General features: G+C 38.2%; 1 protein-coding gene across 7 annotated transcripts in view; it reads right to left on the bottom strand.

The window, feature by feature from the left end:
• SEL1L2 (SEL1L2 adaptor subunit of ERAD E3 ligase) overlaps positions 1 to 14,966 on the bottom strand; it is a 144,765-nt gene that overhangs the window by 64,843 nt on the left and 64,956 nt on the right. For all 7 annotated transcript variants that reach the window (XM_027620604.2, XM_027620606.2, XM_027620609.2 and 4 more), the window contains exons 4-5: positions 12,911 to 13,013; positions 8,071 to 8,233 (exon numbers count right to left, since the gene is read on the bottom strand). In XM_027620604.2, coding sequence (XP_027476405.2) covers positions 8,071 to 8,233; positions 12,911 to 13,013 — 266 coding nt within the window. The remainder of the gene's footprint in view (positions 1 to 8,070; positions 8,234 to 12,910; positions 13,014 to 14,966) is intronic.

Here is a 14,966-nt window from a genome sequence, read left to right as displayed (position 1 = left end):
GGTATTTCAGTATATTGTGGTAATTTTTCATTTTAGTGCTCAACTTTTCCGTCTTTAGTCAATAGGAGCTTATTTTGAGATAGCTCAGTCTTTTGGTCATGACCATAGGATTTTCTGACAGCTTTCTTGCTATCATATTGTATGATATGATACCTTGTATCATATCAATATGACACCTTGTATGATAAAATGTTTCAAGAGCATCTTGTACATTTCTTGTCCCACACCCAGAATTTGACATTTTCCAAGGATGCTGGTTTCTTTTTAGTTGGAGAGGATTTCTGTTTTTTGTTTTAACACAATTCCTTCTTGGGGCATGATTTAATAAATAAATTTAAATTTTAATATATTTAAAAATACATGCATATTAAAGATTAAAATTCTAATACTTCTGAGGGTTTAAAATATAAATATCAATGCCCTGCTCCGTTCCAGGCCGCTCTTTATTCTCTTGATAAACAACCACTTTTAATTATCTTAGCTATTTTCTTCTGATAATTTACCACCATTATGATTCTTGATAAATTGTTACTACTTGCTGTTAATTTTTATATTTCACACATTATCTGTAAATTTGTTATATTATAGAGACGATGATTTAGGTCATTTACATTACTTTTTCAATTTTCTCCTTGCACCTCTTCTCGACAGAATCACAACACTAAATTTTTTGTCAGAACATAATTGTAAAAGTCTGTTTTGGTGTTCCTAATATTTTCAAAGTTCTACTCATTATAATTTCTGTTACCATTTTTAGAAGTTCATTACACACTCTTATGTATATCACTGATAATATATTTTTCCATGTTTTATATTAATAACAATCTGGTCTTGGCCATTCAGCTTAAGAGTTGATGAAATATTTGAAGAGCACAGGGTCATAGGCAGAATCCTGTGGCAGATTGCCAGAGACTTGCTTTCACCTTGGCATCAACCCATTAGTCTACTCTTTATTTACTATCCTCAAAGCCCACATTTCTATTTTTTCATCTAGTTCATGAGAACATCTTGCAAGGCTTTGTTAAATGTCTCCCTAAAATAAAGATACAAAAAGTCTGATAATTCAATCAAAACAAAATGAATAATTTCTTAAACTTTTAAGTATAATTTCAAGGACAAAGAACTGTATCATTTTTAAAATTAGGGAAATGACTGCAGAGTTCAGTTCCCAAAAGCATAACTCTAACATGTGGTTTATAAGTATAATTTGTGTAATCTATTTAATCCTTAAACTGAAAAAAAAATCTTCTATGTTTCAACCAATTCCTCTTTAGTCTCAAAGGTTCTCTTTTATGGAAAGTTGACCATAATGGCTGTTATTACAAATGGAAGGTATCTGGAATCCTGGTACTCCTCTAACCCTTGTAGTTTATATTTAAAATGGCTAAATTGGCTCCTTTTAAGGATCTCTTTAGTCAATATTAGATTTTTATTTTTCTTGCAGATCTTAACAATTTTTGATTCTGCTCAGATTAGAAACTGGTTTATTTATGTAGGTTTATTTATGTAGAAACTTTGACAGCAAACAAATATACTGACCTTTACATAAGAAAATGAAGATACTGTTCTATTCAGTTGAGCTTGTATTTTAAGATACTTTCACCAAAAGTGTATGATTTTGTGCACAGCTTATCACACTTTTTGGCCTGATTCTGCCGAAGAAATTTGTGAGTTGTGGATTGTGTGGGAGTTAAATTTCCATCCTGTGACTGGGGTGGGGAGCCTTTCTCTGTCTAAAGCTCATTCTAGAAAGTAAGGACTGAAACCATGACTTTAGCAGCTTTAAAACCAGCCCAAAAGGCATGTTCACTCTCTCTTTTTCACTGAAAAATAACAATGGGTGATTTTGAATTAATTCTTTGGAGGGCTCAACTTCCTTCCTTCTTCCCTCCCTCCCTTCCTTCCTTCTTTTCTTCCTTCCTCCTTCCTTCCTTCCTTCCTTCCTTCCTTCCTTCCTCCTTCCTTCCTTCCTTCTTCCTTCCTTCCTTCCTTCCTTCCTTCCTTCCTTCCTTCCTTCCTTCCTTCCTTCCTTCCTTCCTTCCTCCCTTCCTCCTTCCTTCCTTCCTCCTTCCTTCCTTCCTCCTTCCTTCCTTCTTCCTTCCTTCCTCCTTCCTTCTTCCTTCCTTCCTTCCTTCCTCCTTCCTTCCTTCCTCCCTCCCTCCTTCCTCCCTTCCTCCTTCCTTCCTTCCTTCCTCCTTCCTTCCTTCCTTCTTCCTTCCTTCCTTCTTCCTTCCTTCCTTCCTTGCTTCTTCCTTCCTTCTTCCTTCCTTCCTTCCTTCCTTCCTTCCTTCCTTCCTTCCTTCCTTCCTTCCTTCCAGCACTAAAGAAGACAAAAGACATTATGAGCTTTCATGTAGTGAATATGCTGATTATAGTCAGTGTTGTCCTATTCCTTTACACTTGCACACTGTCACCTAACAACTTTACAGTAAGCAGTTTTAGGCATTTGATCTTTCTTCGGAGAAATAGCTAGATGAAATGAGATGGATTATAGAATGATTCAAGATTAATCCAGAAAAAAAAATACTTAAGTCAAAAGAGAAGCTGTGTGATATTGATGATTCAGTGACACTTTGAGTGGTTTTTAAAGGTCAAGCTCTGCAAATTAGATCTGTTTATAAGACTTGATTCTGAACTCAACAATTGTGCTGTGGTTGTAAGAAACTGTTATAATAGCTGGGATTTGAACGGAAAGATTTTAGCTTAGAGGATATTTTTTGTATTTCAAAGCAAATTACTCAGGTTCCATAATAACAATTTAAAAGTTAAATATTCCTTTTACTTTTTACATAGGAAATTATTGTTAAAAGAAAAGATTAAGCATTTTTCCTTTAATTACTGCACAAGGCTTGAAAGCATCTGAGATCATTACTTATAGCTCAAATTGCATACCAAACAAAAGTATGAATCAACCTTAATGAACAACTCAGATCCTATCTGTCCCCTTAATACAAAAATAGCATTAACATCAAGATGAAATGCTCTACACAGGTAATCCTAAAATTATCAAAGTGATTATTAGGTTGATACTAAACATGATTTTTTAATGCTAATAACTACAGTCCCTCTACAAAACACCTCTAAAATTCACATCTAAAATACATGAAAAATATGAGTAATCTTTGCCATTGAGATAGAATTATTCTAGAATTACTAAGCATGGAAAAACATGCAGTCACTCATATCCTCCTTAACATATCAATTAAAGTCATTTTTACATAATAGAATGGGTTTTCTTATAATTCACAGGAAACTTTTTGAACTGTATAATAAGGAAGCACATGTGTCTGAGTTAAATGATTTTTCTGATATCAAAGTAATACATACCCATGAATAGAAAATTTAGAGAAAAAAACCCAGTGAAGTATTTTTAAAAAGGATATAGTTACAAATAATACCACCACTTAGAGATTATCGCGATAAAATTAAGGTGTTTTTTTAAAATAATTTATTTATTTATGAGAGAGAGAGAGTGAGTGAGAGAGCACAAGCAGGGGGAGAGGGAGATGCAGGCTCCCCACTCAGCATGGAGCCCGACACAGGGCTCATCCCCGGACCCCAGGATCATGACCTGAGCTGAAGGCACGCTTAACTGACTCAGCCACCCAGGTGCCCTGGAAGGTATAGTTTCTTTGAAAATCAACACAATGGACTCTGTTCATAACCTTAAATGCTTTTGTTGCCCTTATCAGAATTCCTTTGATTTGGAATTTTGTGGGATGAACCATTCAAGGTACATGAAAGAAATAATTATGCCTCTTTCCCTCTATCCAGCTGCCCTTTATACATGGCCTGAAATTGTATTTCCCCCTGACCCCTCAAAGCCACTTTATAATATGGGTTCATCTCTTTTTCATTTTTCTTTGTTAACTCAGATCCTTACTAGACTTCTGGCACTCCAGGCTCTCCATTTATTACATTTCAGTATTTCTGTTCTTCCTTTTTCCCCCAGAGATAGGTGTCTTCATTCTCTTCATTCTCTTTCTATCTTTATCCCTCTCATTCTTTTTCATTGCCATTCTTAGTATACATTTCCGGCTTCTTTAGCCACAATGGAGCTGTCCTTAACAATTCTGAGCAGTATTTCTTAAGAGTGCAGGCAGGATTCCTGTAACAGGGTGGCACAAACAGCCTGAGAAGAAAGATGGTCACCCAGCCTGTTAGCCTATTAGTTCTCTGTTAGAGAGCTGTGATCAATACGGCATGTGGCCATCCTATTCACAGTCATTGAACTAAGCATTGTTTGTAGCATAGAATCTCTTTGACTAGTTGTTCTTGTACAAGGAGACAAATCAACTATAAGCAGACTTGCTATTGGAAACAGACTTTTCTATAGGGATAACAGGGGTGACAGCAAAATTTCAGAATATAATCCAGCAATCCAGCTGTAGTACCAGACCAGGGTCGTGTAGGCTCCCTGCTCATTCAGATTAACACTTTGGTCACTAGATCATGGGGAGGTCAGGAGGAGAGGAGGAGTCTGAGTAGGGAATAAGGGTATCCAGGATGTCAGGGACAGCATAGGAAGTGCTTGGGACAGAGACTTTTTGCCACCTAGTATTGTAGCATTTCAATAACAGTGTGGTTGAATTTTGCATATCAGGTCACCGTCAGCCTTCCAGGTGATAAGTTTGTCCTCACTCATATTCTATCTTCTTATCCTCCTAAGACCAAACACACACATATATCAGACAGATATCCCCATTTTACAATGAGGAAATTGAGACTCAGATAGGGCAGGCCACAAGAACCAGTGGTGAAGCTGAGATGTAAAGCCAGGACTGACTGACTCCAAAGACAAAGCCATTAAGACTAAAATCGTTACACAACATTATTCACTGATGTTCTTTAATATCTCTAAGCGATTGTGCAGATATTATTCAGTTCTTGCAGCAACCTTATAAAGTAGTGTGACCTTATCATCAGTTCCCTTTGCAGGTTTGGGAAACCTCAGGTTTAGAGAAGTGACAGTGAAAGAATGAAGAAGATCGGAAGCTCATTAGGTTGTAGAATCTGGATTCACATACTGTCCAGCTTCCTGATTATAGAACCCCTGTCTGCTACCATGACATGCTACCCTAAAGTCCGTAATTGTACATTTTTGAGAACACTGTCCCAACAATACTTGCTTGTTTCTGCAAAGATGGCTGTGGTAATACATGGCCAGTGGTCATGCATTTAGAGTTGTTCTTCCTGGCACTGGATTAGCACTCAGCCAGTTACCTTCTCCTACCTGTTTCTCCTTAAAATCAATGACAAGCATTTGATGGTCAATTAACTGGGATTAGAGGGCGGTCTGTGGCCATGCCATGGAACCACATTAATCCAAGTATGGGGAGTGATACTCTGACTTAGGCCCTGAAATCCATGTGTTTTATGTACCATTTATGTTAATTTGGAATTTCTTTTCTGGGAGTAGTGTTTTGACCTTGTATCAAATACTTTATTTAAATACAGACAAATAAATCCTTTATGTTGCCTGTATCCAATATCCTAGACTAGGTACAAATGTCACTTTTTCCCAGAAGCCTTCCTCACCTGCTCCAGGCAGAACCAGTTAGACTCTTTTCTGTGCCTAACACAATTTATTACTGTAGTCTACCTAAATTGTGCCACAATTATGTGTTTATGTTTCAGATTGACCCATAAGGACTATGACCTATTAATCTTTTTCTACCCATCAGCTCAGATTATGTGTGGCACATCGTGTCAACAAAGCAACTGTTCACTTAATTAACTAATTAATACTCCCACTAAAAAATAAAGTATATGTTCACTAGTTTGGAAAGGAATTTGGAGATATCATTTATAGTGCTGGATATGATGGTAATATTTAGTCTGTTTTGGAACTCTGTATTTGGACAATGAAGGTTTAAAAATTCTCATATATTATATAACATTTATAAATCTGTTTTACTCCTTTGTAAATATAATATTTTGTATTTAATTGAAAAAATTCCCTGGGGTAAAAATAGTATTCAACAACTTAATTAAAATTATACAGATATTTAAGATGGTGATATTGATGCGTGCTTGTGTGGCTCAGTCAGTTGAGCATCTGACTCTTGATTTTGGCTCAGGTCATGAACTCAGGGTCATGAGATCAACCCCTGCATCGGGCTCCTGCTTGGTGGGGAGTCCACTTGAGATTCTTTCCCTCTCCCTCCCTCGCTGCCCCTCCCCTCCTCTCTCAAATAATAAATAAGTAAATCTTAAAAAAATAAAATAAAATGGTGATGTTGATCTGTACATATTTACATGGCAAATGTTTGTGATATATTATTGAGTAAAGAGATTAGGAAATAGCAATTAAGGTATGATCTTATTTTTGTAAAAAAATTTTACATAGTTATGGGAAAAAATCTAGAATAATAATATTTATATCCTTTCTTTATAATGAATGACTACAAAGTTCCAGGCATGGAATTAAGTGCCTTTACATGTTATTTTAATCCCCACAATAATTCCATTTAATCATTCATCATTAACTGATTCAGCATTCAGTGTATATTTCTTGTCCCAGGCACTGTGCTAAATATTAGATACAACTGTGAACCAGATGGACACAGTATCCAGTGCTTTATATATGATAAAACCTAACCCTACAGATGAAAATTAGAGAGGTTGTCCCACCCATCAGAGGTCCTCTGGGCCAGCTTCTGTTTTAACTAAGTAAACAGAGACTCACAAGGCTCCCTAGGCTCCAGGTGCCATCAGTCTATTCAGGTGGATACAGCACAGGAACTACAGTTTCCCAGGGCAGGGTTAGGTCTTCCTTCTGTGTGAGTTCTTCCTGCAGTTCTTGTGCAGTTCATACAGTCCTCCAGTGGCTCTTGTCTTTGGTCCCTCAGATGATGCCTCAAGGAGGTGAGATCCACACTAGGTGGGTGCAGGAGCCCCAATCCCCCAAGTAACGGTTCCACATGTATAGTGTTCAGGGTTCTCATAAGAATCACTACAACCATCAGGTATTCTGTTCATTACAGTTTGCTCCAATGTGAAGGAAGTTTTCAATCACGAGTCATTTCAATCATAAGCAATGCTACCTAGAAACACACTTAACGTTTTACTCCTAATAGATTATAAGGGAAACAGAACTAGAGAGTGTACCAAAGGATTCTCATATGGAAGGGGATAGGATTTTGTTAAGGAGGTATCCAGCAAGCAAGTGGCAGAATGGATTTGAACTTAAGTCTTTCTGACTCCAAAGTCTAGCTTCTACACTTTCCTGCCAGAGATACCAAAAATGATCTCTGGGAGGAGAGGTTTCAGACAACTTTTACTTTCTTCGTCATACTTTCTGAATTCTCAGACATTTTTTTTGTAATGAGCATGAAGTTCTTTTGTAATCAGAAATAAATGTTTTTATTAAAAAGACTAACAACATGAAAACATGCTTTTGCTATAGCATTAAGTGAAAGTAGCCAGAAACAAATGATATATGCACTTGCATTGTGATTAGGATGATGTAAAAAGAGAGATGCATGAGGAAGAAGCTAAGCAAAAATATAAAGCAGTCCTAACAATAGTTGAGTCAGAATGGTTGGCTTGTGAAGGGCTTTATTTATTTATCTATTTATTTTTCTGTTTTCCAGATTTTCTATGAAATGCTTATGTTATTCTTGGAATAAAATGAAATGCATTTAGTAAAATAGAAAAGGAAATATATTTAGTTTATAAAATGTTTGAAATGTAAAAACCAGGCAAACATTATACAAGGTCATAGACTTACTTCTGTGTTTTGTTTTTTGTATAGGTGAATATACTTAAGTAAAATTTAATTATTTTAGGGGTTCAGAGTTCTTAAATTATTTCTAAACACACCCATGGACATAAGATGGGAAGCTGAATTAGAGAGCAGTTCTGTTCCATTCCTGATAGTCACCCATATAACTTGAAGAATTTGCCCAGTGCTCTTGCTTTGTGTCCCCTCCCTCACACCACTATTTCAGAGTGTTACTGTAACTTCCCTAGGTCTGGGTTCACATGGGAATACCATCGCTAAACTCCTTTCACATGTTATTTATCTATAGTTATTTTAGTAAGGCTTATTTTTCTTTCAAAACTCACATTTTGGGCTTTATATGATCCTTCTTTAGCCAGGGACTCATATAATTGGATAGCTGCTGTTATGTTTTGCATGCCAAAATTTCCAAATAGCAAAGCATCAGCCATTTTCTCCATAGCTTTCAAGTTTCCCATGTCAGCTGCTTTGGCAAAGAACACGTAGGCTCTGTTTCAAAAATATGAAGGTAGAGGTTTATCAAAAATGTTTTTCTGCTCCCTCCTTCACACTACTTCTCTCTAACAAGTAGGACAAAGTTGTCATTGCTACTAATGACAGTTTAGCTGAAGTCCATCACATCTATAGATCAGTAGGGTGTTTTTCAGCCCTACATTATCTAAGATTATAATTTCAGATATATCTAACAAATAGTGAAGCTGCTGAAAAGGAGAAATATATAGGATACATCATGCTTCAAGCTTATTCACCAAGTGAAAAATTGAGTCACTTGTCCTAAAATAGTGAACTCTCCCATGGTCACCCACATTATATGATTTGTTTTACAAAATGAACTCTGAAATATATAACAATATAATCAAAAATAATCAAAACTGGAATGTCACATCTAGAAAGCTACTATCATGAAAACAACAGTCCCTTTGTATTCTGAAATAATTGTCTAAGACAGAACATATTCCTCAGCATGCAAAGTCAGACTGTGTCGAAAACCAATAACCAAATAAAACCCAATGGTTATTAGGGCTCTAAAGTCTTGACTGCCTGGTTCAAAATCTGGCTCCACCACTTACTAGTTTGAGAGCTTCAGGCAAGTTATTTAACTTCTTTGTGCCTCTTTCATCTATGGAGTGGGGATAACAATAGCACTTACTTCATAGGGTTGCTGGGAAGATTCAGTGAGATAATCCATGTGAAGGGCTTGGCATAGTACCTGGTACATAGCAAGCACTCAATAAATTTAGCTATTATTATTATTATTATTATTAGGACTACTGCATAAATTCTAAAGTTTTATAGCATGGTAATTGTTCTCCTGTAATTAGTGGGTAAATGGTATGAAAATTTGGTGATTATAAATATAGATGCCATAGGATTGCCTTACATTGCATTTTCTGAATCCCGCTCAGAAATCACCTGGACCTGATCTGTATAACAAGTAGTGATGGAGAGTCTTGCAAGGTCAAAACCTGTGTCAGACAGAGAGTACTTTTGGGATTTATTTTTACTTTTATAACTTCCTTTTTGGTAGTGGTAAGAACAGAAAGCATTAACCTCTACTGGTAACCTTGACTCAAATACAGGAACAAATACACAAATCTACCATTGCTACTCAGAAGGATCAGGAGACTCAGCTTTATGTACCACCTATCTATGCTGATGCTAAAATAATTTGCTCTTGGTGGATGGAGCAGAATAGAATGGGTTCGGACTGAGTGTTACCACGTAGGCTTTAGGGTCCTGGATGGCAACACCGGGAGTAGACTCCAGCGGGACAATAGAAGCCAGGTGGTCAAGCAAGCAAGCTAATATTCTAGGGACCAGAAGGCAAATAAGACAGAAGGTCTAAAGGTCAATGAATGCAAAAGTCTGGCACTCAGAGAGGCTTGACAACGGGACACAGACTCCCTGAAGTCATTCTGCCACATGGTTTGCTGCTGCAACCACATAGCCTGCTGGGATTAGAAGGGCACCCACATGGACCAGGGCAGAGAAATTCGAGATGGGCTGCAGGAGCCAGCAGTATATCCATTCACTGATCCCCGGGGGCAACAAAAGCTCACAAAACCAATCTGTCTAGGTGTTTTTAATTCTAAGGGAGGGGTGGATACCTCGGTCCCCTGTCAAGAAAGTCCGAGGTGATATAAAGAATAATAGAAGCAGGACCCAGGGCTGAAGAAAGCTGTTGGTAAATTAGGTAGGATTGAGATCTGGGTTATAATCCCCAAGAGGGAAAAAGTAGGAGAAACTGGGCAACATTAGCAGTTCCCCAAAAGAAAGTTCAGTTAGATATCTGGATAACTTCTAAAGAACCTGGTACTGGATGCTAAGGTAGGTGCTGGGGAAGGAGGAGACTATTGGCATCTCTAGGATTCATCAGAAACTTGGTGTAGGGCAGCAGCTTATCTCCAAATCTTCTTTGCTGATGGGGAGTAATTCTTAATGACAGCTAACCCTGGTTGTCTCTGAGGCTTGACTCCTGTAGACAAGTCTGTGTCTCCCTGACACATGCTTGCTTAACATCTGTACTTCTAACAGCACTGATTTGTTAAACAATTTATAGCTGAATGAGTGAATGAATGAACGGATGGATGAATGAATGAATTGGGTCAAGATGTCGATGTGGATGAGCCAAAAGGACTAGTAGCCTCTGTTTTGTACCAGAAGTGGTGGAGCAAGGAGGACAGAGGATTGAGGAATGAATGGGAGAGAAATGATTCCTCTGTGGTCAGTAGGGTGTTCATTTTTCTTTCGCCTGTCCAAAATCTTTGAGATGGCTAGACCTGGATGTAACTGACTTAAGAGAAGAGCAGACCATCCTGATATTTGGAGGAATTTCATTCAGCTTTCCCACAAATTCCTGAAATCTCTTGTTATGAGCAGATTTGGTTTCAGTCCTCTATTAACTCAGAAGGGTCAGGGGACTCAGCTTTATGCATCCTCTCATGTACCTATGCTGCTGCAAAAATAAGCTGCTTTTGGGGCACTTGGCTGACTCAGTTGGTGGAGCATGTGACTCTTGATCTTGGGGTTGTGAGTTCAAGCCCCATGTTGGGTGTAGAGATTACTTAAAAATAAAATCTTAAAAAAAAAAAGCTGCTTTTCTGGCACTCTTGGGCAAGGACAGGCTGGGCAAGAATAGCCTGAGATTGAATGACACCTAGGTGTCATGAAGGCACCTTCACTGCTGGGTAATCTGCTTTCAGGGCTGGGTTTTCTCCCCATGCTTTAAGCCAAAGAGGAAAGTACCCATCCAGGTTAAGAGGATAGTTACTTGGGAGCTTCCAAGAGTGATTTTGTCCCATCGGACTGAATCTAGGGTTTCCTTGAATTTAACAGGGCATACCCAGTGAGCCCCTCATTTTGTGTTCACCTGCTATTGACAGAGCTAATCTGAAACCTCAGGGACCAGCCCCTTTACAGAATTCCATTGTTCTTTTATCTAGCTGGGCTGGGTTGAGATTTCTCTATTCTTACTCATCTACTCAGTGAGCTTCTGAGTGAGCAGACTTCCCTATCAGGCTGGATTATATTTTGGGGGTCTGATTTAACCCCATCCGCATCATGACAGCCCCCAGAGATGCTCAGCATGAGACCCAGGTTTTGCAAGGGATGGTTTCCTCTGCTCTTATAAGGAGCTTCTAATTTAACTTCCCCTAGAGAGATGACCGACTACTTTACTTCCTTCTTCTTGTCACTTTGGAAGACTTATAGAATATTTTTCAACTTCCATTTCCTCCTCTGTAATTTGGGGATAACAATTTATGAGTCACAATATCCATTGTGAGCAATGAATGCTATTCCACACAAAAATTCCCAGAAAAATAAGTAGCACGAAGAAGGAGCTTAATAAATGGAAGTTCTTCAGAGTTGAATGCCCCTTTATTCTCTACACTTGTATGCTCTTCTGGGAAGCTTTGAGCTTTAAGAAAGAATTCAGGGACTCTGCTGCTGCCCTGTCTAGGAATGGTTACCACAGCACTGGGATGCTTCCCCCAGAGTTGCTATGCCTAATCTGTGTGCAAACAAAAGATGTCTCCTTGTTGGAGGTCCAGAGACTGTTCTTTTTATTATTGCTTTAAGACACACTTGTTTTCTTCTCTCCCATACCTTCTGCTTACCATTTAGAGGACTAGAGATAAAGATAACAAATGCTTATCTTCTGCTTACTATGCGTTGGGCATTGTTCTTTTTTTTTAAAAAAAGATTTTATTTATTTATTTGAGAGAGAGAGAAAGAGAGATAGAGAGTATGAGAGGGAAGAGGGTCAGAGGGAGAAGCAGACTCCCCGCTGAGCGGGGACCCTGATGTGGGACTCGATCCCAGGACTCCAGGATCATGACCTGAACCGAAGGCAGTTGCTTAACCAACTGAGCCACCCAGGCGCCCGCATTGGGCATTGTTCTAAGAGCCTAACAGTACTATCCAGAACGCAAGCAGGTTAAGTAACTTGCCCAGAGATAACACAGCCAATGATTAGGATTTGACCTCAATGAGGTTTTAATGGAGACTTTAGGGGTGACCTCATGTTGTGTCCCTCTACTGGGGGACAAGATATTTCTGCCTCCCCTTTAGACAAAGTAGACAAGTGAAAAGAGAAATGATGAACATGGAGTGAGACCATGTGGCCACAGCTTGGTTACTTCCCAGCTGTGTATTTGTGATCACCTCACTTTAACATCCTTGAATCTCTGTTCCCAACTGTTTAAAGGGGGGAAATGAAGCTCTTCTTAATTCATAAGGCTGTTCTGGGGATAAGATGGAATCACATACATGAAAGTGCTTTGAAAACCATAAAGTGCTTTACAAATGCTGAGTTAGGCAGAATAAAGCATTCTAAAACAACCACTCTAATGCAAATGACATTTTATTTCATTTGAAATACCTAATAAACTCAAAACAGAGTATTTTTGCCTGAATACTCAGATTAATGCCTTAATTCTGCATCTCACTTAAAGTGCAGGGACCACAATTTCACATACAATTCTGTTTGTTTAGGCTGATAATTTTAGGATTCATTAAACATCAGTTGATCCTTTTAAAAACAAAAGCTTATGGGCAAATAAACTTGTTATCCCAATAAGCTTTTAATGACAAACTAGATTTTGGATTGTTCTTTTTTCTCAGCCAGGAATTTAAGTTGGCTTAGGTAACTGGACAAAGACTTACTCTGCTTTTTGTTTTTGGTTTTTAGACTGCTGGAGAATCTTGATGCCCGTCTTGAACAGCTGGTCTCCTTCATCTGTGAAATTTTTCTTTGCTTGCTTTCTTACTACATATGGACAAACAAGGAAAAATAACATGATTTTTATGTTTTATATTTTTAAAATAATGTGCTGCCTTATTAGTTTGGGTTTTGCTCATGAAGGGGTTCAGATGAGCCTCCCCAAAATGTGCCACTTTGGCATGTGGATTATTTTGAGCTGAAGCTAATCAAGGCCAAAAAAGACTCAGGAAGAGCTTTTTACCTCCCCCTTAATTGCCTCTAAGAGTTTAGATAGAGAGCCTGGTCCAGGAAGAGGGTTATCACCAGAGATAACTATGAAGAGTATGGGCTAGGTGTGGTAAGGCGAGGGGAGGTTGGCAGGCATGTTTATTCAACTTCCTCTCTGCCCTATTGTCTCTGCATGGTATGACAATCATTTGTTTACCAAACATTTGCTCTTCCCATCTTCCTGTGAATTGTCTTCCTTCTCTTTGAAGCCCCAGACCCTTACCTCCTTCTTAGCTCAGGATGGCTTATAAGCCTCAATTGCCCATGCATATGAAATTAAATTTGTTTTCCTCCTATTGATCTGTCTTATGTCAATTTAATTGATAAACCAGCCAAAAGAACCTAGAAGGATAGGTTTACACTACCCTTACACTCCTTATTTTTTAACTTCTGCCTTTCAAGAAGATCACCTTGCTTTTAGTCAGAAGGTGGAAGCTACCTGCAAAAACTACCCTCTTCCTGTCTTCTGTGAAAGCGTCTTGTGGAGGGTGGAGGAGATAGAAACATGCTTCTGATGGTAGGAGGGAGAGAGATGCTCCCAGTCTGGGAAAGAGATGCAAGTTTCTGCAAATATAAAGCAGGACGCAAGGCCTCCAGGGAAAGGGGCTGTTTGGTGCACCCTAAAGAAAGGATCTTAGACACCACGATCTCATCTCTCAGACTCCTTTGTCTGATCATGGCCCATAAACCTTAGAACTGTAAGATTCTAAGAGAACATGAGGATGTGAGCAATGGGCATCTAGAAAAATAGTGTGCATCCAGGACTGGAGGAGAGAATCTCCCTGAAAATTTTGCTCTGCCCAAGCCTCCTTCTTCTTCCCTGACAGCCTTTCTAAGACCTTGGGAAAAGACACAGAGAGAGTACCAATAACGACTTGTCTTTTGGGGATGGGGACTCAGAATTAATTTTATAGGATTTAAAGAATGTAAAGAAATGGAATTTTACCTGCTACAATAATGATATTTCTCAAACATTTATATAACACATTATAATTTTCAAACCACTGTCATCAGTTTACAGATGTGGAAAGCTATTTGGAGGGACAGTCAGCTTTACAGCCTCCATTCTATCCCCAGGGTGCACATGCACACCCCCACCCCAATACTCTTCCACATCACAGCACAATGCCTCTTGAAGTCCATTATGACACTCAGTGAAACCTCTGATTAGGTGAGCCATGCCTGAAACCATTTTAAAAGTGGCATTTTGAGATTTGATGCTTCATTAACAAGACCACAAAAATCTTTAAGTGGTTCCTGTTTTTCTTCTTCCTGACAAACCATCAGAGTTGTTCAATTTCTTTTTTAAATTAAAAAATGTTTTTAACTTAAAAGTTAATTTGCAATTATTTTGAATGCTTCAAGTTATCCAATCAATTCAGTAACATCAGACACTTTTAGCATCTAAATTCTGCTTTGAGTTATATGCTATCTATAGTCTTGATTAAAGAGGAAAAATAATGGGAATAACCTACATATGAGAAATGATTTACCACTACAGATTTCTACCCATGGCTTTTATTTGTAATTCTTTTTTTGGCTTCCTAAATGTATTGAAATAAAGTTTTCTTTACTATAAGAGGGCTCAATGATCAGATAAAGTTACCTTGACAACACTTTAATTTCTTTTTTATGTTTAACAATTTCCAAATTGGGGGAAAGCACAGTCAGGAAATGACTTGAGGAGACCATTCTGAGCCTGATGTAAAGGACCTTCCTGAATCTGGAATC

This window comes from Zalophus californianus, chromosome 8 (genome assembly GCF_009762305.2).
Source record: "Zalophus californianus isolate mZalCal1 chromosome 8, mZalCal1.pri.v2, whole genome shotgun sequence".
Classification (NCBI taxonomy): Eukaryota; Metazoa; Chordata; class Mammalia; order Carnivora; family Otariidae; genus Zalophus; species Zalophus californianus.
Note: the sequence above shows the minus strand (reverse complement) of the source record. Positions and strands in the feature narration are given on the sequence as shown.